Genomic DNA, 23546 nt, shown 5'->3' on the forward strand with positions numbered 1-23546 from the left:
CTGGATATCGCGGAGCGCTAAACAATGTTTTTTTAACAATAGGCTATTGTTATTCTGGCCAACAATACACTGCTTCGGTTAAGAAACATCTTAACTTAGGAGGGCGTAGTGCAAGGAAAAAAATTGTTTCAAGAAATACCTCCTTATCGGGCTCGTAAGTTATCGTAACTTACAAGAAAAGAACCCAGCGGGTCTTAATAGTCTCTAAACTTACGATTGCTTACAGGTCCGATAAGGAGATATTTGTTGAAGCCATTAGTTTTAATCGATAATTGTTCATTCTTATATCAAACTTTTCCAATAATAAAGATTTTTTTAAACAACACTGAATCTCTGGTGAGAAGCATTTCATAGCCGCGTAACTTGATAACTGCTGAGCCGAGCAGGAGCTGGGGAGGAGAGACACCTCGCCACATCGTCTCCACACCACCCCGAAGAGAGCAGCCATTGCAGGCCAGCTCACATCGCTCTTTGGGGTTTCGCTCAACTACCAAGAAAGTGACTGTTGCTAGCCGGTTGAGAAACGGTTTCCCGACCTCTAAGGGGCTGGGTTTGCGTTTCATGTACCACGTTTGTATAGGAAGGGACTCCCTCCCCCACCCGTCACCGTTTCCAGACGGGATCATCAGTCACGCAAGGTGTCTCGCGCTTCACTTAGCCTTTTAACTTTGTGCAAAAAAGTCATTCTTTTGCTAACGTTGTGAAAAGAAGGAGAAAATGGTAAGTGCTTCTTTCATCGTAAATGCCGTGTATATCTGTACATCAAATAACATCAACATAGAATAACATTTTGCCGTCTCGCAGGCGATTCTTGTAAAAACATTTGGAAGATCAGACATTATTCTGTTTTTCTGATTCGCTTATATAGTTCACGGCTTGAGCATAGGTCAACACCGTTAGTTTTCCTTCCTTTTTCATTTAGCAAAGGATTGATGATTATAAGCTTATTTTCGTATTGCAGCCTCATATCAGCGTGGTGTCTTGAGGTATCGATTTATGAAATTTTAATCGAATACTTACTAAATCGAACGTTGTACGTTCAATTCTCAGCTCAGGCAGAAATTATATAAAGAGTTAAATTTCACCGTTCTACAAGGTTCGGCATTTTGAGACGACGATCCTAGAATAATGTCAAGGAACTTGACGAAGTGAATAGATTGTGGACTGGACTGATGGATAAACGGTGGACTGTACTGTGCACTCTATGTAATTGTTGCTAATTTGCAAGGTAATTTGGTTGCGTTACTGTTAAAGGCCACGGAATCTGTGAAGCTTAACAATGGAGCCATGATGCCAGTCATTGGTCTCGGGTATGTATCACTCAATAGACCTTGTTATGGTGAACAAAGTCATCTTGGATGGTAACCTTACCTCCAATTGCTTGCTTACCTTAGTATTTTCAGAGGGGCTTTGCTACTTGATTCTCTGAACCCCGACCCAGACCAAAAATGTGTGATATCCCCATACCTGTTCTCAGCTCTGGCTTCTAAAATCCATGCTCGTTTTTCAGACAGACCAAAATCAATAAAATCTGTTCCTATTTTGATACCAATTCAAACTGGCTCAAAAACCATACCCTTTTGGGCAGGACAATATCACCAGGTGGTACTATATACTAATGCTGAACATATTTGTCAAGAAAAAGGTAATTGTTGTTGTTCATTGTGGTAGATACAATAATAATAAAGTTTATCATTTATTTCACATTGCGTTAGTCACTTGGAGATTGCAACGGTTCAACTGTTCTTACTGCAAGTCTTCATCAGGAGATGAGGTCGACTGGTTGTGCAGCACCATTTATATCATGAAGGTTGGCTGTGATTGATTGTAAAAGGACACTTAGGTCACACTTAGTGCGGCCAAAGAACACCTTCAATCTGGCTTAACAAGATGGCATGGTATACTGGATTCCCACTGTGGTAAAGATAGGAGGGAATCAAAGAACACGACAGGCATTTGCAATTCGCTGGTATCGAGTCACCTCTGCTGTTTCTGAACACACCCACAAGACCAGCCACTTTCATCCACTCTGGAATGAGGTGAAGTTAATTAATCAAGACCCTTCACTGGTATACACTTGTGGTTAAGGAAGCTAAATAACATCCTCTTATGAGATTTACCCCAATAACATCAACAGGGAATTAGTGGAATTAAAATTCCTGAGGCATGGATGCCCATGACAATAAAAAAACACATTAACAACAAGAGAACTGTACAACAGTGGACCACAGGGGGAACAACTTCTTGCCATTACAATGGATGATCGAAATGCACCAATCACCACCAACCTTGGTGATGTGCAACCTGAGTCTACCTACCTCATTGTCTGATGAAGAATAGCAGTAAGCAGTCAAAAGGTTGCAATCTACATCCCAAGTGACTACATTGTGAGACAAACAATAATCTTTAAATTATATTATAATAACAATTGTGTTGCTATTTTATTATGATGTTGCTGTACTGAGTACACAGTGCATCCATAGGTTTATATATTTGATGGTACATTACTCATGATATGAATCACAGTGATTGTCAGTTCAAGACAGCTGTCTTCGCTATGAAAAGGTCTAGTTTAGCTGTCTTGCTCTGACTGTCAGTTCTTAGGAGGGTTTCATTGCAACTTAACCACTAAAAACATGTGTGTGCAAATATGTAGCTTAAAGACAAAAATAAAATAACATTACTGTCTTATTATAATTATTGACAAGTGACAGATTTAGTGAAAAAATGTATCATGTTGATGAACCTTTACAGAACATGGAAATCTGCAAAAGGAGAAGTAGAAAAAGCAATTAAGCTTGCTCTGCAGTATGGCTATCAACACATTGATTGTGCACACATCTACTCAAATGAGGCTGAAATTGGTGAGGCATTACATGAAGTATTCAAAGACGGAAAGGTGAAACGTGAAGACATCTTCATCACGTCAAAACTTTGGTAAACATCCACATTTTTCATTTTCTTCTCATAGTAACCTCTGGCAACCTTGATTCTTAATTCTCAAACTTATTAATAACTCATGAAAAGAAAGTAAAGGACATCACTACCACAAAGGAGGTTTGGAAATGTGATCTTAATTATCATAAATTTGGTGAACTTTTGCTTTGAATAATTTTCCAAGAATTAGTAATGATGTGAGAAGCTATATCAAACACTCAAAAGAATGTAACAACCGATTTGCAAACACCTTGAGGTGGGTTGAAAAAAACTTGGCTGTCAGCCTCGTTGATCTCAACTCGCTTCTTGGTGTTTGGAAATGTAGGCCAGAGTTTCTCTTCATGCTGGTAGGGGGAGGGGGGGGGGGGTGTGGGAATCTGTTCTTTTACCTCATGTGGCAGGAAACAATTATCAACTAATTAGCATGAAGTCTAAGAAGCCTCCATTTTTGTCAAATCTCCACAATTCACACTACTGGTGAGATTCATTTTGTTTACCTTTGTCATAATTTTAGGTCCAAGAGCCACGCCCCAGAGGATGTTCTCCCTGCATGTCAGACGACACTGAAAAATCTACAGACGGATTATCTGGATCTGTATCTGGTAAGTAAGTAAGAACTTTATTTTACGAGCTGAAATATATACAGTCGAACCTGTATATAACGGCCCTGTATTAAGCGGCCACCCTCTATTAAGCGGCCAGTTTTTAAAGTCCCGACTTTTCGCGCATGCAAACGCTGTATTTGGTACCTGTATTAGGCGGCCACCTCTATTAAGCGGCCGCGGCCACCCTGTAGCAGTCCCATGTTTGTCTTTCTTTGTTATTTTTACCTGTATTAAGCGGCCACCCTCGAATGGAAAAGCCATAAACACAGTACACAGTACCATGGATAACAGGAATTGTCGCTGGGAGTGCCGACAGTCAACGACTTGCTCTACAAACAAAAGTTTCAAATTCCGAGGTGCCAAACGCACGTGTCCCACTTGTTTAAGTCGCTGTAATTCTTACCCTATTCCTATTGTAACTTGAAGAATTTTGTTATATATTGTGTTACTTTTAATTTTAACTCTACTTCGATCGTAACAACTATGAAATGACGGAATGAGATATTTTGTTGTGAACTGCAAGTCACGTAAGTAAGTGAGTTAGAAATACAGTACTGTACACCGTACAAGAGTAGAGGACAATTTATTGCACAGCGCTTTTGCACAGTGTCACGTATATTATACCATTAAGTTACAAGTTGGCACTGAACTTTGTTTAAAGTATTGATCTCTTGAAAGAGTGTTGATTGTCCTATTGTTTCCTTGCATGAAATGTTTTTGTATGATACACCATTAAAATTGACATTAGACAACGCCAAGTGAGTATTTTTAGTGATCCTGTATTAAGCGGCCAGTTCCTCAAGTCCCGTGTGATCGAGGTTGGCCGTTATATACAGGTTCGACTGTATATAGAATAAAGAAATAAAGAAATTATAGAAAAAAAAATACTCATATACTTATGTAGAGACAATGTAATGTAATATAAAAGCAACCGGTGGGTAACGATATCCTCCAAAGTTAAATTTACTGATATGATTCTTGAAAGTCCTTAGATTATTAGAAGCATAACTTACAACACCTTGTAGTATAACAGCACCTTTCAGTTAACAAACAAAAACAATGGGAAGGAGTGCGTGACGTGACGTCAGCCATAGAACGCCTGTGTAGGACGTTAGAGCCCCCCCTCCCCCTCCCCTTAAAAGCCGCCCTTGTTCCCAAGGACATTGGCGTGTTGAATGTGGCCGCTGCTCTTGTTTTACCCGCCCTGTTGGTGAAAAAAGAGCCACAAAAGGCGATCGCTCTCGCAGGCCAGCCTTATCGTGGTCTCGATTTCACGCTCGAAATCCACGGCGAATTTGCGGTCCCTTTTTTTAAGTGGCCGCTTTTATTTGTCACTGTTGTTTGGTTTCATTTTACTACGTTTAAAAGGCAAATTGGCGACCTTGTTAACCCTTTTACCCCTAAAATCAAAGACCAAATTCCCCTATCTTTTCCTCATACGTTTTTATATCACCTTGGGTGATCATGTCCTTAATTCTCATGACCTCAGAGGTTCAAAGGAGATATTTGAAATTTGATGCTGATCACTATTAGGGCTTAAAGGGTTAAACGCCTTTATCCTTTTATTTTTCAGATTCACACTCCCATTGCATTCACCAAAGAAGGGCCATTAAGGCCTCAGTGCGTGGCTGATGGAGTCCTTGGTTATTCAGCTGAGCGTGTTGCAAAGACGTGGCAGGTGATTTTTACAGGAAACTGACACACCGCTGATCATTGTTCAACATTCTTCTCTTCTCTTTTTTCCAAGTTGCCATTGAGCATGCTCAGGGGGTGCTCCAAATATATATTGTACAGTAGGCTATATACGTCGCTATACGTACCTATAAGTAACGTAGGGACACCGCTGTCCGATTAATACAGACATCTCATTAAGTAACATGGAGAATTGTCTTGGTTCCGAATTATCCTTTTTCCTCCAAACAAACCTGCCCAACACCTTCACTTCTGTGTAACTTTTTCTTGTCCTAAGGATGTCAAAACGAAGGTTTGACCGTATAAGAAAGAAGTGCAATATCAGTTTTGCTTTACTTCAGTATTTCAATTTGATACCATTTAAAAAGTAAAGTGTAAGGGTTATAGTTTATTGACAGCGCGATGATCTGGTGTACCAACTATATCTTTAAAACAACATTACTCATGATCACTTGAACTTTGATGCCCTGTTTATTTTATTTCTTAACTATTAGGCCATGGAGCAGCTTGTAGAACAAGGTCTTTGTAAAGCCATTGGAATCTCAAACTTCACCATCAAGAAGACAAAAGCTCTTCTGGAAACTGCCAAAATAGTACCAGCTTGCAACCAAGGTATAAATGTCAGAATTTATTATGTTAACCAAGCTAGAGTCTGAAAAGCGTCGTATAAATTTAGGGAGGAACTTCCGCTACATTGGAAAACCCTAATACATGGAGAATAAACTTAATATGTTTTGAAATGAAAATTGTCTAATCTAGAAAACATTTTCTACAACGATTTCGGCCATGTTTCAAAGCAGGATTTCAGCATGTAGACTTTCAATGAATTTAAAAACAACTGGTCACAATTTATATTTTGGCTGCCGTTCACGGTCATTCCACCGAATTTTTGTATGACGTGTTTGTCGCAGTTATTGCCCTAACGACTAATAAACCGATAAAATCTAGTTTCTCTAGTAGCCTATCATTGTAGCTTCCTCTGATGGTATCCATTGGAATCCTCAATTATAAGGCCCGGGAATAAAGATATAACATGTAAAAAAACTAACAATTGGTCAACTCTCACGGATTATCCGGGACTTTCCCGGTTACAGAACGATGCTCCAAGTATCTCGTATGGGTCAACTAATCTCCCGGATGAAAGCGACTTGTGACCTCTTTTCTACAATAAACTAAGCTTTAATCATACATTTTCCCAAAATCCACAAAACGTCGGCATTTCTAATTCATGCTACAGTTTCTGGGCGCTTTCTCGTGCATCTTTCCTCCGACCCGTCACAGAGGTTTACAGAAACTAACGGAAAATAACTTGGATCAGTTTTTGTTTGGGGGTGTTGGGTCGATTTGGATCCTTTTTGGACGAAGAAGAGGGCTGACGTAAAAGAGAAAAATTCAGATTAGATCTCCAGAGGTGGACATCTCTGTAAGTTTTGCCGTTAGTCGCCTTAGGCCTAAAGTGTTCGTCATAGTCGCGTAGACTAACTCAGCACATTTATCTTTACAGTTGAAATTCATCCTTATTTTCCCCAGCCAGCCTTAAAGGAGTTCTGTGACAGCAAAGGTAACTCTTGTTTTGGTGCATGTTATCTACTTTCGTCTTTCAGTGATTACAGCCGTGTTATCACACTGAATTTTGTAGTACTCCTTAACAAAGAATTTTCCAAGGGTCTTCCAAATCACTCGAGGGATATGTCACTCAAACCGCCACTATACCATCACCAAGTCATGAAATTATAAAGTATATATATAGGGCAGCTGACAGGATGTGAGTTAACTAGAAACCTAGGGCGCTCAGTTCTATTTGTCAAACCGGTCAGTTTGTAAACGGAATGTGCCAATTTGAAGGATAAGTTTTATCCTAGTCCTTCGAATTTCTTCAAAATAGCGCGGACCATTTTCGGAGTGATTATTTTTCAAGATTTTGCAGCACCGTCCCTTCAAAATGACGTATTCGATTTACAGACTATCCGATCAGGTCTAGCAAATGGGAAGCACTCCTCGTAAATGAACTAGTTCACCTCACTTGCCCATTTTGAGGTCGTACCCAAAAAGACACTTTACCTGAAAACTAACGTCATTAATTTTCCCACATGGGAGGATTCAAGGTGACATTTCACAAAAAGGAGCTAACTTTTGATGATCACTGATTAATTATCTTCAGTGAATGGCCGTCCTCGCCAACGAACCCGTAAAATCTTCCTCTGAAAGAACACGTGCCTAGGGCCAATTATTTTAAGGTATCATCCATCCATCTATCCATAATTCGTACTTTTGCGGGTATGTAATCTTTCTTGTTTGGGTTTATTTTAGGTATTGTAATAACCGCTTATGCGCCCCTGGGGTCACCCGATCGACCACACCCAAATAAGGAGCTTGCCCCCGTGCTACTGAATGACCCAGTTCTGAAGAAAATCGCCGACAAACACAAGACAACTGTTGCATTGGTAAGTTTGATGGCATAGGTAGCAATGTGACCGAATTCCTTTCTAGGGCAAGAAGTGGTGGAAGAAGTGGTGGAAGAAGCTGTGGAATTAAAATGGTGGCTTGATGAGTGAACGAATGATCGTCGTGTATCATCCCTAGGTTTACTGCAGGAGTCACTGAAATGATGACAAAAACAGAATTATTTTGTGCTCATTCGAGTTTTAAGTTCCCATGGTAAACACGTATTCACATATTTCACGTGCTACCCACTCGAGTTATCCAAGCAGCACTTCCTGGGGTAGAGCATAGGCCGGCTGGTAATTATGGTTTGTGATAAATAATTCGTTCGCTTAAACTGATATGTAAACAATGCCAGTCTCAGGTAACCTTTGAATTTGTCATAGACTGCTTGCAGTCCCCTGTACTCTTGACGTTCGCCGAGTGCGGTTACATGTAAACCTGCCGAGCGCGATGACAAAAGTTAATAGTTTGAACGAGAAGGGATTTGGGCGAGACGAGAAAAGAGGGACTGCGGACTAAACCTCCCGGTAAAGTAACGAAGTCACTGATTGGTCAATTCTTAACTGATGACAGATCATTGGCGGGTAAATGAACAAAGTTTGGCCGGAACACGAGCGTTTTGATCTCTATCGCGCGCACCCCTTCCTCGACTGGCCCCAATCCTCCTCTTCTTATATTTACCACCCTGCTCTTTTTTTTCCAATGCCACGAGATAAACAGGCTACAAGCAGTCTAAATTTGTCAACGCGTGACAAAGATCTCATTACATTAGGTTCCATTTAATTTTAGTCCTTTCCAATTGAAACAGTCACGATTGTAATTTGTTCCTGGACTGTGACACATAGCTACAAATACACAAAGGCTGTTTTATTTCACATAATGGGGTGGTGTGCATGAGCCACCAAGACGAAGGCGAGGTTACCTCTCCTTCTCTTCCCAGTCTCCTCACCATTTTTCTTACCGCGCGCCGCGCCACGTCTGAACGTAGGTAAACAGGCTTCGCTTAGAATGGTAAAAAAATGAAAATTGGAAGAAAAACAATGTCTTAAATCATGAACTGCATTCGCCCACTTTTTTCCTATCAGGTCGCGTTAGCATGGGGAATAAAATATGGGACTCCAGTTCTTCCCAAAGCTGTCTCTGAGAATCACATCAAAGAAAACCTAGAAGCTCTTAATGTAAAACTGGACGACGATGACATGAAGGCGATTGAAAACATCGGCATACGTAATCGGTACTTCAAAATGGACTGGATGTACAAGCCGGAAGAAGTTCCCGAGGATCTCTGGGATGGAGAGAATTAAAAATAAAGCAGAAGCGAGGAGAAACAAGGAGATCAAACTTGGGTAATTCAAGGCAGAAATTATATTATTACCATGGACTATAACTAATGGACTAAGTGAGTAAATTTTTACGTAAATTTGATGTACAGCCCCGCAAATGATCCCCGGACCGGAAATGGTCCCGTAATTGGACCGCAAATGATCCTCGGACGGTAAAGGATCCCCATATTGATGATCCCCAAATTACATAATTTATAATCCCGATCGCCTCACATTGAATATAAAATGGAATGGGACTCAAATTTGGACAGGGGATTTAAACTTTATACACTTCGTTTTTTTCTTAATTACACAACAGTCATTATATTTAAGCTATCTGCATGCAAATTTCACAACTTTAAAATTTATCAGTGTAGCAGCTCAGTGCAAGAGAACAATTTACTTATAAACTGGAACATACATACATATAATTTACTTATGCCATTACAACGTCTAAAATGTGCACGAACTGTACGACACTCCTCATTTTTCAAATAGGGCTAACAATACGAAATAAATTTTAACAGTACAACTCAAGAATAGCTAACTGGAACAGATCTTTTACTAACAAGTTCACCATGATATTAAAAGCAAGTCGATGCAGCTTTGAAACCCAAGATCAAATAAGAGCAAGAGGAGACGAGAATTTTAATACTTAAATTTTGTACTGTACACGTATGTTCCAGTTTATTGCTGCGATTGCAGCAGACTATCCTGGGTTGCCTGTGCCAAAAACCAGAAGCTTTTGAGATTTCTTGGATGTAAATATGTTAAGCACCGAATTTGCCTGACTTCGAGGCCCTGGAATTGAGGCCCTTGATATGGGATATCCTTTTCCACGCATAGTAAATCGATTCAGAAAAAATCGTTGAAAATGAAAAGTACATACCCTAAAGAACACTCGACCATCGATAAAGTGGGTTGTGGAAACCTTACTGAGCGGAGAAATCCCGTTTCGTGTGGAAAGCCACAGTTTTATGAAGGGGAAGAGTTTGAAAGCAAGTGAAGATAAACTCCCGTGAATTGAGGCCAATTAAAGCAATTCCTGGAACTGTAGGGTAAAATAAATTCAATGTTTTATTGCAGATTCACTTTCTTTTATTTTTTAATCGATTGAATGTTGACGTTTTGCGAGCTTTTGTGGAAAACATAAAAAAGTCGCATTGTTTACTTGAGATTTAATTTTGCTTGGTGAGTGGCCTTGGCCTCTCATGGTAACTGTGTACAACACAGAAGCAAATTCGCGAAAACACGATTCGTTTTATTAAGTACAGCAGTTCTTATCCCACTAAACGCTATTTTATGTAAAGCAGTTCTTATCTGGGTATAATTTTTGCCTGGAAATAATAGTTGTACTTTGTTTTCCGTCCCTCCCGCCCGGCTTCCGGGAAATCACGACGCACTCTCAGCTACTGGACGTCACTTGTTTTGCCAACGACCAAAATTTCATATATTCTTCTACATTATAATTTTTAAAGTTGTGAAATTTGCATGCAGATAGTTTAAATACAACAATTGTGGCAGAGACTGCCATGCTAGGATTGGACTGCTGAGCCACATCCGGCGCTGCTCTCAACAGAAAGACTGACCCAACAGGGCGCACACCATTGTCTCCCGAGACTGAAGGATCCCTACTACTACTACTACTAGTTTAAATAAAACGACTGTTGTTGTTGAGAAAATAGATGAAGTGTATAAAGTTTAAATCCACTAACCAAATTTGAGTCCATTCCATTCCATAATGATAGTGAGGCGATCGGGGATCATTTGCGGTCCATTTGCGGTCCAGTTTGGGGATCATTTCTGGTCCGGGGATCATTTGCGGGCCTGTACAGATGTCACATGTGCATATGATGTCATTAATAAAAAAGGCGATTTGCGATTTTGTTGTTTGAGGTGTCTTTTTTTTTTTACTTGCTTACTTACCTACTTACCTACCTACCTACCTACCTACCTACAGCTACAGCTAAATAAGACAACAACCGAGCCGTGCCGAGTGTCGTGACGACATGCGCATGCGCCTATGTTGCGTACTAACTGCGAGGATCTTTCTTCTATTTGATCTTTGATCCGCAGTTCAAAATATATGTTTCATATATTTACATTCACTTATGTGAAATGAATTACATGGCAAACTATGGAAAATACTCTTTCCAACGAATTTGATATCACAAGAAAAACAAATGAGCGGAGAGCATGAGTGAAACTTTGCCTTGGAAATCATAAATTATTGAATGAACTCTGCAGATTTAGCCAACTCTACAGAGATCAAAGGCCTTGTCCTACTTGCAGACAGAAGCAGATTGAAGACGAAACTGTAAGATTTACTCATCCCTCAGGCTTGGGTTTTATTATAAAATAGAGACTTGCATACTCACTTATTATATATTTTCTATTTCTGTCGTTAGACAATTATCAAACACTGCTTGTTTATAGAAACAGACACATCATAGGTGGATCCAGACCTTCAGGTTACTGGGGGAACCGCTTTCTAACACTCGACTTACTTCTCTTCGGAAAAAGGAAATATCTCGGCCCTACAGCCCTCGGCTTTGGTCTAAAAAATAGGGAGGGGGTAGCCCCTTCGACCTCTCCCATAGATTTGCCACTGCATATAAAGGCAGTTTTTCTACTACAAAGACACTTCAATACAGTATGAATATTGACATATACTGCATTTTAGGTAAATATACTACTTTCTTGAAACTTTTTTTCAGTGTCATTATCTATCAACAAATGTAAGGAGCTGTAAATCGCGAAAAAAGTAACATTGAAGTTTCGTGTTCGTGATATTTTAGTAACACGGTAGTTGTACAGCAAATATGACGCAATTATACCTAATCACGTGACTTCCTGTTTTTCTTCCCGTTTTCCTGCTGGTTTGTTCAATGTTCTATTAAACCAAAGAGAAACTGAAAATATTATCAGATGATTTTCTCATCCAAGGCCTTAATTCGAATAAGATTACATTTAGTTAAACATCTAATGATAAAACTTCTTTCGCTTATTTTTATCATAAGGCCTTAATTGTTATAAATACAATATCTTTCTACCAGAGACTGAGAGAGTCAAGATAACATGTTGCTCTTGCGATTTGGTAAGACAATTCTCATCGTGTAAATAGCACTGATAAAGTTGTGCAAACATCCCTATCTATTGTAATCTATTATAATCAACTATTCGAGAGACTTCATTCCTTTGATACGTGCGTACTTATTAAAAGATTACAACCCAGCGATTACGGCTTCTTCTTTGTTGAGCATCTGCAAAGCAAAAACAACAAAAAGGGCAAGTTAGAGCAACACCCAGAGCCCGGTTATTTTTTTCTATTAAATGCGAAATGTCAAGTTTCCAAATTGTACTGAAATCAGATAAAAGTAATTTACTTTTACCTGATTTCAGTACACTAATCCACTAGCTCTTTATGCACCTTACTAAAGTGCATAGAGAGCTAGTGGATTTTCTAGTTTCAAACTAGCGATCAACAGCGATCAACTTACAGCGCAGGCAAGCTATTCATATTCATTAAATTTCAGTGTGACGTCATCACCAATTAGTACAAACGGAGCCCAGTACTTCACTTCACTAAACTGGTCAGATTCTCTTATGCATTTTATGGCTTGGTTCAGAGCTTCGCTAGCTTTTTTTCCATCGACCAGGTACTTATAGAAATGCTTCATAAACTCCAGAGTGGCCTCGTCATCAATCGCCCACAATGATACCAAAACGGACCGAGCACCATCTCCCAAAAATGCCCGTGCGATGCCAACCACACCCTCAGCCTTAATCTCCCCACGGGCACTATGACAGCAACTCAACACAACCAGTCTTGCTCGCAACTGAACATTCAGCACATCTCTCATTGTTAAGATGAAGTCTTTTTCAACACGAGCCCGTGACGCTGGTGTGGGGTTTGGTGCCAAAGCAATTTCCCCAGTTTCCATCCGCCCATGTGCTGCAATGTGCACTAAAGCAACCGAGGAGAGTCGTTTCAACACTTCATCCTTTGTTGCCTGTTTTCCAGTGAGTGAGGCAGAGTGAAGTATCCGTCCAATCATCTCTACTTCGTTTCTGGCGCAAGGCAGTTGCTGTAGCTTTTCTCCTTGAAAAGTAACTTCTCCCAACCAGGGATCACCCACAAGCAATGCACCAGTGTGTAAGTGGTAACCCGTTGGGCAATCCGCGATCAGTTTTAAGCTGGCGAGGGATGGAATCAAGCGGATTCTAAACGATTCACAAAGGTACTTCAAATTCGAATCCAAAAATGCTGCGTAGGGGGCTAAACAAAGTGGACCTTCTGGGACAATAATTACTTCACTGTCATGAAGTAAGTCCGCGATAGGATCAACAATGGTGTCATACCATGTATGTAGAGCACTCTTTTGAAGGTTTGAAGGTTGTTGTTTTCCGTCATTGAGAGGAGATCTCTTATCTCCAACTCTCCCCGCATCTAATGAGCGATCCTCGCATTTCACACCAGCTCTCACACCAATTTCTTGGGAGGCAGTTTCCATTAAAGACTGTAAGAAGTTCGAGCCGCCATCATGCGAACTATCATCGCTGATCTGTTTTTTTCTTAATTTAACTTCCTCTCCCTTCTGATGGATCCAGAAAATTAGTTCATTATCTTCAATAGCTATGAAAACTGTACTAGTGGGAGTGGGTAACATTAATTGTTTCTGATCTTGCAGGGGAAGTCTCAGAGGCATATTTCAGTGCCATAAGATCATTCAGCCCTTGCTCAGCAGAAAACAATGACTCCAATACCTCGCCTTGCTTTAAAAGCAAAGTCCACAAACGAGTGTACACCTTTCGGTACATGTCGCGCAAGCTGATTTTCAATTCGTCGTTAAATTGAAGATTGTTCCTTATTTCATTGAAGGTCGTGACGCTACTACGATAATGATCGAGAGCTTTGCTTGCAGCCCCAAGAGCTTCTAAGACAAGACCAAGGTTAAAAAACGTTTCGGCCTCCCCAACAGTGTCTCCCACTTCTTTCAAAATTTGCAGACAACGTTGCTGGTAGTGCAGTGCTGTTTTGAAATCTCCGAGAGCCCAATGGTAGACGCCTAGTTTGCCATACACACTTCCTTCTTGAGACCTATCTCCCACTTCTTTCGCGATAGTTAGACAACGCCTGTGGTAGTCTATGGCCGTTGCCAAGTCTCCGAGCTTATCATAAGCATTGCCAAGACTACCGCACGCGTGTCCTTCTTGAGCCCTGTTGCCCACTTCAACGGCGATTTTTAGACCACATTCATGGTAATCTATGGCAGTTTTAAAATCCCCAAGACGGAGATGGGCATTACCAAGATTGCAGCACGTTTTTCCTTCTTCGGCTCTGTTTCCCATCTCTAAAGCAATTTCAAGATGACGTTCGTAATAGTCTATGGCCGTTTTGAAATCGCCGAGACTACTATGATCGTTGCCAAGATTACCACACGCCAGTCCTTCACCGGCTAAGTCTCCCACTTCTCCTGCAATTTTTAGAGCACGTAAATGGTACTCTATAGCTGTTTTGAAATTTGCCATATTTTCATAGGCATTGCCAAGATTGCAACAAACAGCTCCTTCTCCTTTCTTGTTTCCCACTTCCTCAGCAATTTTTAGTCCACTTTCAAGGAAGTCTATGACGGTTTTAAAATTTCGGAGACCATTATGGGTGTTGCCGAGGTTACAATACGCTTTCAGTTCTCCAGGTCTGTCGCCTAACTCTTTGGCTATTTTCAGGTGACGTTCATGGTATGTTATAGCCGTTTTGAAATCTCCAAGACAATAATAGACGTTGCCAAGATTTCCATATGCGCTTCCTTCACTAAGCTTGTCAGCCATTTCTTTACAGATTTTAAGATGGCATTCATGGTAGTTCATGGCCATTTTGAAGTCTCCAACTCGGCGACAAGCGTTGCCAAGATTATAATACGCCTTTTTTTCAGCAGACCTGTCTCCCTCTTCTTTCGCAATTTTTAGATAACATTCAAAGTATGTTTTGGCTTTTTCGGGATTTCCCAGACTATCGTGGACGGTGCCAATATTCCCATATGCACTCCCTTCTCCTGTTCTGTCTCCCAATTCCTTCGCAATTTCTAAATAGCGTTCGTAGTAGCGTATGGCTGTTTTAAAATCTCCGAGACGCTCATGTGTTTTGCCAAGAAGACCATACGTGTATCCTTCGTTGGCCCTGTCCTCAAGTTCTTTGGGAGTTTTTACAACATAGTGATACTCTTGTACGTCTTCTTTAAGATCATCACGGCTGCGATGGGTGTTGCCAACACTTCCCGAGGTGCTATTACTCTTGACGTCCGTGCCAGTTTTGGGAAAAAGGGCATCGTTTTTCTATAAAAAAATAACATAACTTTTTTCAAACGAGTTATTGTTGCTTTTTGCTCTTAAAATAAAGACGCCCAGCTCATTTTTCTCTTTGTCCTAATTTACATAATTGCTGGTTTTGAAAGTGGCGCCATCGTGAAACCTTGTGACCGCACGATTTTATTTTATGACAAGTAAGTTCAGGTTTTTGCTTTTCTATGACCACCAGGAAACTGCTGTCTACCTTTTAATTTTTATGTATTGCTGTAGGCCCATTTTTCCTGTTTTCTTTTCCTTTTTTACAAGCTGTGAAGGTGGCTTTTTTACCACTTGAAACAGTTATATATCCCAGGCCTATTGTTATGCAACTCGGAGCGCCTTGACCGCCGGAGCATAGAGCATAAAGTCTCCGTAGATATCGCTGGCATCGTATATTTTACGTTAAAAATTGATTAAATTAAAAAAAAAAAACATTAACATAAAGTCAAAAAACCACTGTAGCCAAACTGATTCCACAATATCCAATTTGCCTCAAATTTTTGATAGGAGTGCTCGGCCCGGCAGTTGAAACCCTCACCCATTTTCAGACCAAACGGAAGAAACCCTAAGTTCAGCTACTCAGATGGGCTCACTAGGACGAAACGTTAACTGTGGATTAAGTTTGAAGTCACGGCTCAGTTTTCACAATCTAATCTTCCTCTTCCACGCGAGTCATTCATTTGTATTAAAGATTTTTCCAACGTTTCTTTCTTGGCACAACAAAATATCACTTCTTTGAAAAAGATTAAACCTCAATGATAAGACCTCTGCTTACTTGTAGTCATCAAGGTGTGTTCGAATAATGAGTCGACGTGGTCGACATTGTTCATCATTTGAATCTCTATATGTTTTTGTAGTTTCTAAAACGCATTCTAAAATACCCTATCAAGAGTTTGAAAAAAACAGTTTGTTGTTGGTTTAATTGGTATAAAGGGGATTAGTCGTTTCAAAGAGTAGACGAAATCTCCTCATAGCCTGTGTCCATGCTGCAACTTTCGAGTTTGAGATTCGCTTCTTTGACAGCACAAGATAGCAGTAAGGCAATCGTGGACTGTCTATAGTCTTCTGCTGCAATTACTTCTCTTTTTTCTAATCGAGGGGAAGTTGATTCCGTGGATGCACTGTGCTGAAAGCGTCTTTGATCACACCGAAACTATCTTTTTCAAGATATCATTTTAGGCTAAATTCATTCGATTCCCATATGTTGTATTGAAAGAGTTTTAAAATGCTCATGATAAAAAATTCATTGCAAGAAGTAAAGTTTGTGATTCCTGTAAAATCTCGCTACCTCAGAGATGAATGTTTTAACGTTATTTATAACTGTTGTTTATCATGCCTACCGTTTGAGTTTCCGTCTGATCCGTGGCTTTCTCTCTTCCTGTATCTTGAAGATTGTCCTGTGCTTCCGCAGACTTTTTCCTTAATTCCAACAACTCGTGATGATTACTGTCGATCTTTTATTAGTCAAAGTTAGTTAAAATTCAGTTTACATTTTACAATATTTAGTCGTAAATGACTGCTTAATTGTTTTCCTTTTTTAAATACAATCAACGCAGGAGAACATAATTTCTTGTTTAACTATATTTTGTACAAGGTCAGCCTGACGTTTTCAGGGGCCATTTCAATTGAGTGCAGGAAGTTCTCCATTTCTGTTTAACTGATATACAGCTATTTCAATGTATTAAGGTTTTGACAGGCCTGGCACGACCCCTACGTACGCGTGATTGTTAAGACCTTCACAGCTTAGCTCTGACTAGTATATCCCCTCTTGTAAGAAATTAGGGGCGGTTCCCTAAAAATATCTTTGAGCAAAGGTTGTGCTTGTATGAGGTGACACTTATCCATTAGGATTCGTTGAGCACAGGTTGAGTAGGTTGAGCACAGTTGGATTGTATTGCGCAACAAAAGGCAATATTTTGCATTTTGTCTTATCTTTTGTTTGTAAAGCCAACTTCCTGTCAGAGAACGAAATCAAGTCAAGCACTTTCTGAATGAAGTTACCATGCAGGGTAACCCCTTGACATCAGGCGTAATTTAAAATTACACTTGTTCTCTTCAAATTTTTCCTGTGAGGACTCTGTCCTGAGAAGTCTCAGGGCCTCTCCCTTGATGAAACCTTTCTTAACCCCCATCGGGCGGCAAGACTGAAAACGTGTGCACCGAAAGGCTTCGGTTGGCTTGAAATGAGTGCGCAAATGGAGAACAGAGTCCTGTTTGAATCTGTTGCCCTTGTAGACGCAATTATCTAGAAATGTTATTTCTTTGTCAGAGGTCAGTCGTAAATCTAATGGTAGAGTAATATCTGTTGGCTGTCTCAATAAAAGAATTCATTTCGTCCTAGTTTGTATTTCACAAAGAGAATATGTCATCGATATATCTCTTCCACACCAACGGTTTCTTACTGCTTTGACTGATTATTTCACGGTGCGGCGCATGCGCTTGAATCAAAATACTTTTTTGCCGTTACCCGCTATGGCGCAAGCCCATTTAATTTAATTCACTGTTTATTCACTGTTTATTCGGAAACAAGCAGATAACTCGGGTGGCAAATTTGTTCGTGAAAATTTCACGGTTGTTGACTGTTCAGGTGATTGCATTATATTATTTCGCATGGGAACACCTGTAAAATCATCAACTGTATATCGACAGTGTCAGTGTAATGTAATCTAAAATGTGTAATCCACTGACATTTAACTCTGAATTTTGGTCATCCACCATTTTGCTTGAACTAATTGTAGTATGTGATTACTAAAGTACATGTGAGTGGGATTTTTAATGCCATAAAATTGGAAGAAACGGGAAAAAATTATTTCGATTCATACACACGCGCCGAAATGTAAAACCCTCCCCTACTCATACGGGACAAGACCGAAAGGTGTTATGGGTAGCTATCAATGCCATAGGATGGGAAAAAGTATCACAAAGGTTTGCCTCTTTGGGTCAGTTTGAGTTTGACAAATATATTAATAGAGAACGTAAACAACGACAACGGCGACGGCGATGAGACCGCTGCAAAACAATAGGTTTAATGACATCATTGGACGTACTATATGCAAAGGTAGGCGGGGGGGGTGGAGGGGGCGGAATCCGCCCTGGCCCCTACGGCCCCAGAGGACATAAAAAGCGCGATCTTGATAGGGTTGAAAGAGACATGTGTACGTGGAACACAGTTCCATCTGTTCAGATGCTTAAGCTGAAGTTTAAGTGACAGTAAACATTAGCGAAAAAATCTCTCGATTTTGCGAGCTGCTAGCTGCTGGCTTTCCGAAAACTCCCAGCTGACCTTATTTCACTCTCTCAACGACACATTTCGTCCCTTCGAGAACAAAAGGAATTAATTTTCTCATGTGATTGAAGTTTAAGGTAAGTTAGAACTTATGAAAACAATCATATTTGCCCAACACAGTTTCCAAGAAGGCACGTGAAGGGAAGAAAAATGATACACGGAAAAATCAGTTCTTAAAATGTATTTAATCAGTTGACATATGGGATTTGGGTGGAAAGTGAAATGGAACTTCTGTTCCCTTCTTCCGCCACTTTCCACTTTCTTTTTAATTGTCGTATTTTTATTTATTATGTGGCGAATTCATTAAACTAAACTAAACTATTATCCTGTAGATTATTTTGGAGAAAATCTCGATATTTTGTGTGGCTATGCATGGTGTAAAAGGATACAGCTAGTCCCTTCTCATACCACTTAGTGGCTTCCGCAAATTGATTCAGCTGAATACAAGCACTTGCACCTGAACGAAATTGGAAATTAAAACCTCAAAATTATTTCATACTAATATGGGAAAAGTATAGAAGATAAATTGTACTCGAGATGGCCTCAATTTATACTAGTTATACAATACTTCACCTAATTAATTATTAGTAGAACAACTTGAAAGATGCAAGGCTGCTCAAACAGCTAATGTTTTAATAACATTAGCCTTCATCATGGGCTAAAGAAAAGCTAAATGAAAATGGAGACAAACGGTTACATTTATCACGATACTAGATAACAAAATTTTTATAAAAGTGTATGCCTACGTGTATAAATATTGGATGTTGTGAAACAAATGTTAAATTTTAACTGAATATTACAAGTATTCATTTTATTTCCAGTCATTTTACTCTTTATCTTCTAGACTCATTCCTCTGGTAGATATTTATTCAGTCAAACTAAGTCCTATACTGTGTTAAGTAAAACAACAATTTAGATCAAGGAAATGTGATTTTTGCTTTATGCCTGGTGATGTCAGGTATACTCCGAAAAAGAAACTCGGCGTTCGCTCACCTCTACCACTCATCGACATTCTAATCCTAGCAGTATGAAGGACTTGGGTTTTCTTTTTAACAATTATTCCCGGCGAGCACGCCTTGGATATGAGATAATAGATAGCCAACTCGGCGCCACGCGCCTCGTTGGGTATAATGATCTCATTTCCAACCAGCGTGAGTGGAAGAATTGTTTATTAAAAACAATCAAGAAATGTTGCTAGATCTTGCTGATTTCGCTTAGCAAGAACAACCAGAAGGCAATTTAATGGTCGCTATTTCTCGGGCATGGTAAAATGGTTCCATGGCCACTCAGCCAATCAAATCCCTGGAGCTGCATTACTGACGATGATCCAATTTTTAAAAATTCCGAGTATACGCCTGTGTTTTACTGAAAAATTCATCTATCAACAATTTAGATGTTTTTCAGAAAATGTTAGACTTTGTTTCTTTAGGTACTGTCTTCATCTTGTTGATACATTTTTTCTTTTATCTGAGGCTTTTAATTAACTCCTCACCTCTGTAAATGGCTTCAAAAAAGGACGGAAGTAAGTCAACAGCGACTTTTGCATCACTCAGTGAATCACTATAATTACCTGCGAAAGGAACGTGCACAGAGAATTTAAAATTAATATAATTGCAACTTACGGCATTAATGCGGTTTAATTTAATTGGTGAAAAAATAAATTCAATCTTCTCACCCAGATAATAGTGCATGTGCTGTGGCCCTGTTGCTGTATAATCTGGCCTTTAGTTGGTCGTCCTTGCAGGTCACTTTAATTCCTTCCGTGTAGAAGAAAATGGCGTTGTTAAAATTTTTCTGTCTGACTTCATCGTCACCCTCATTGTTGTAAACTTCTGATATTGCTGAAAGGAAGGACTGTAAAACAAATTGTTACTTTAGACAGTAAGACTAATCCAACTACAGGCCCTGTATTTCAGCATTAAATGTAACTTCATAATGGGTTTTAGTGGCTTAAAAGAGAGAGAGCTCAGTAACCTGTTTAATAATTAATATTCGCGTACAAAAGCTCGTCATATACAGTACGGTGACGTATAGATATAGAACACATCAATCGAATAGCTGGCTCGAAATTATTTCTACTCGATCAAGCCGCGATGTCTCGCAATGGCCGCGAAATTTTCATGTGTTTTATACCCGTCTAAAAATACTAAAATTCTTAGCTTTCACTGAATAAGATTCAAGTGCTTGGAATGTAATAAACTTGGAATATTGTTTACTGTACCACCAAAAGATTTTTTTATTGCTTTCAGAAAATGCCTCTTCAAGCACAAGGTCTCGTCAAGTTCTCTCATACTCTTCAGACTAGCCAAGCCAGCCGCCTCGCTTGCATGCCTCTAAACTGGCTTCGGACCAGTATATTTAGTCCAACTTTTTGACACTTCACTTATTACATGAACGAGCGACACATTACCGTCTCTTTTTCAAAGACTTTTAAAATTTCTTAAGTAGAAGTCCTCCTCACCTCTTAAAGTGTCATTGTTAAAGTCCAGTGTTTCGTCACAAGCTGGTGTGACGTCAGTTTCACTTGAAGCTTTGATGGAACTTCTCGCCATGAATGCTGGGAGAAAAAAAGGACAGTTTTTTGGTGGAAGATCGATTTGAAACGCCTGTGGAACAACGTTAAAAGTGTTCAAGCCGTCATAAATCATAAGCAAACTGTACTTTAGGGAAACATCAAACCGATAGTTCAGAGACAGAAGCACTATTTAGAAGCACAATATTTTTGTCCAAACAAAAGTTGCTGACATTGGCATTACGAATTTGACCTTCTAGGTAAGGAATAAAAAAAAAAAAGAATTGCTAATACACAGAGTATTCATATAATGAAAGCAAAATTTTTGCAGACGAGTTCTATTAATTGCTGGATGGACCCCATCACCTGATATTCTCGATATTGTCTCACCGTGGATGAGTACTAAAACTTTGCTTAAAAACAATTTGAACCAATCAATGCTGGAAGAAAGTTGGTGGCTAACTTTTACATTTAGTGCCCTTTAACCCCTAATATCAAAGACCGAATTCCTCTATCTTGTCCTCATACTTTTCTTATTAAAGTACTGGGGAGAAGTTTTAAAAAATATCAAAACTATTCACCTTGGGTGATATATCCTTAATTCTCATGCCCTCAGGGGTTGAATAAGCGTTGATATTACAAGGAGAAATTTGATGCTGATCACTGTTAGGGCTTGAAGGGTTAACTATTACACAGCAGCCTCTCACCCAGATTTACCTGCCTTCTCGCAGCGAAGGGCTTTCAGTCTATTCACCAAGCTGACCCTCAGTAATCAACTCAGGACTTGAAACAACGGGAAAAACTACGGAAAACTAGCTTAGTGAAAGTACCGTGTCACATTGTATATTTTACAGGCGGTATTAAGGCACAAACTGTGTCACGAAAGAAAGACATTTTATTATCAAACAGACTGATCTTGATATTGTACGCCTAGTTGTTCAGTTTTCTGTCTTATTTTTGTTCATTCACCGTGATCTCTAACACCCCACTTCTTACAGTGGAAACTGTAGTGACCCTGTTGTATTATTCTGTTTTTCTGTAGCCAAATGCAAAGTAACTAGCCGATCAGCTGATTAGTGGAAGGCTGGTTGCCTGTGGGTATGGTTTACATTGTGGGGCCTTTGAGAACAAGCTGCATTCACAGCTGTCGCGTGAATTATTCAGCATCCCCAAGTTCACAATATAATTAATGCACATAGCCGTGACGTGACCCTTTGGTCATCGCAATGAAACCGAAACTAATTATAAGCCCTGTTGTTCATATTTTGCAAGACACATATTATACCTGCCAAGTCTCACGCATTATGCGTGAGTCTCACGCCTACGGACTAAAGACAGCGATCTCACGCATCAAGGACAATTTCTCACGCCTGACTCACAAATCCGGACGAGTTGTTCTAAAAACACTTCATTTCATTTCAGATTTGTTATGTATCGATTTCTTTGCCCTTTTTAACAATCGCAAAAGCTTTCAAATGTCTACAATCTGTTCGAATCGTAAGTGTTCAAAGGTCGTCAACTATCTTCGGACATTTCTCGGCAACGTTCGGAAGTCTTCGTAAAATCGTCGAAAATCTTTGCAAGTGGCTCGGACGTTTTCGGAAATACCGCTCATGACGAGGCAAAAATATCACGCGTTTGACTCAGAAAAAGTTGGCAGTTATAACATATTGCAGCCTTCAACACCACACATTCCGCAAATGTTACTTAAACTGACTCTTCTGACTCTTTCCAAACACTGCAGCCCTTTTTTTTAAATCATGTTGTTGACAGGTCAACAACAATTACTAATAAGCTTAGTACTGAATACTGAGTTTTCGATTCGGTGCTGTCAATTTCATCCCGACCACAAGTGAGTAGCTGAGAGCTGTATAATTGCACCCTGAAAAATCATATTAAAACGTACACTGATGATGTTAATGATCATCATACTACTACGGTAAGGAAGCGATTAATTCTTTGCCAAATCTAAACTCCTTGATTCTCTTATTAAATTCTCGATAGAACAACGCAAAGTAAACATTGCAAAACACAGCTTACCTGAAAACTCCTTTAAACAGCTCGATTTCCCACACTACTCGCTTACAAGTTGCACGGAAAAAGTAATATAGAGATCATTTTTATCTTGGCGATATAAACATGTCAGGCAACTTTCAATTTACAAAAAAACGTTCACACCACTGACACGGAATAAAGACGAGCGCGAGTGATCAGCGACTGCACTCGCAAGACACAGGAAGTTAAATGGGATAATTAATGCGAAATTATGTCGTTTTAATTATGTCATTTTTCCAAGAATTCCGAAAATAATAAAAAGAAATAAAAAATAAGAAAATCAAAGGCCTACTTCATTTATCGAATCAAAACCACTCCCTGAACTCTTGCCCGAAACCTATTAT

At 39.6% G+C, this 23546-nt stretch overlaps 1 protein-coding gene and 1 pseudogene across 2 annotated transcripts; one reads left to right on the forward strand and one right to left on the reverse strand.

Moving 5' to 3' along the window:
- Positions 1–462: 462 nt before the first annotated feature.
- LOC146466434 (aldo-keto reductase family 1 member A1-A-like) lies at positions 463–10883 on the forward strand. Its single transcript, XM_085127358.1, has 9 exons — positions 463–720; positions 1255–1310; positions 2755–2937; positions 3452–3539; positions 5116–5220; positions 5729–5846; positions 6739–6795; positions 7545–7678; positions 8765–10883. Exons 1-9 carry the CDS (start codon positions 718–720, stop codon positions 8981–8983), a joined length of 963 nt encoding a protein of 320 aa, XP_084983484.1. The 5' UTR covers positions 463–717; the 3' UTR covers positions 8984–10883.
- LOC146466435 (uncharacterized) lies at positions 10098–23367 on the reverse strand (annotated as a pseudogene). Its single transcript, XR_014868015.1, has 8 exons — positions 23188–23367; positions 21097–21192; positions 20311–20476; positions 20128–20205; positions 19025–19092; positions 16690–16803; positions 12502–15337; positions 10098–12264 (listed from the first exon to the last, which is right to left on the reverse strand). The product of XR_014868015.1 is annotated as an uncharacterized LOC146466435 (transcript).
- Between the last annotated feature and the right edge of the window lie 179 nt (positions 23368–23546).

The sequence above is a fragment of the Pavona decussata genome, unplaced genomic scaffold, assembly GCF_977016875.1.
Source record: "Pavona decussata unplaced genomic scaffold, jaPavDecu1.1 SCAFFOLD_143, whole genome shotgun sequence".
NCBI classification, from domain to species: domain Eukaryota; kingdom Metazoa; phylum Cnidaria; class Anthozoa; order Scleractinia; family Agariciidae; genus Pavona; species Pavona decussata.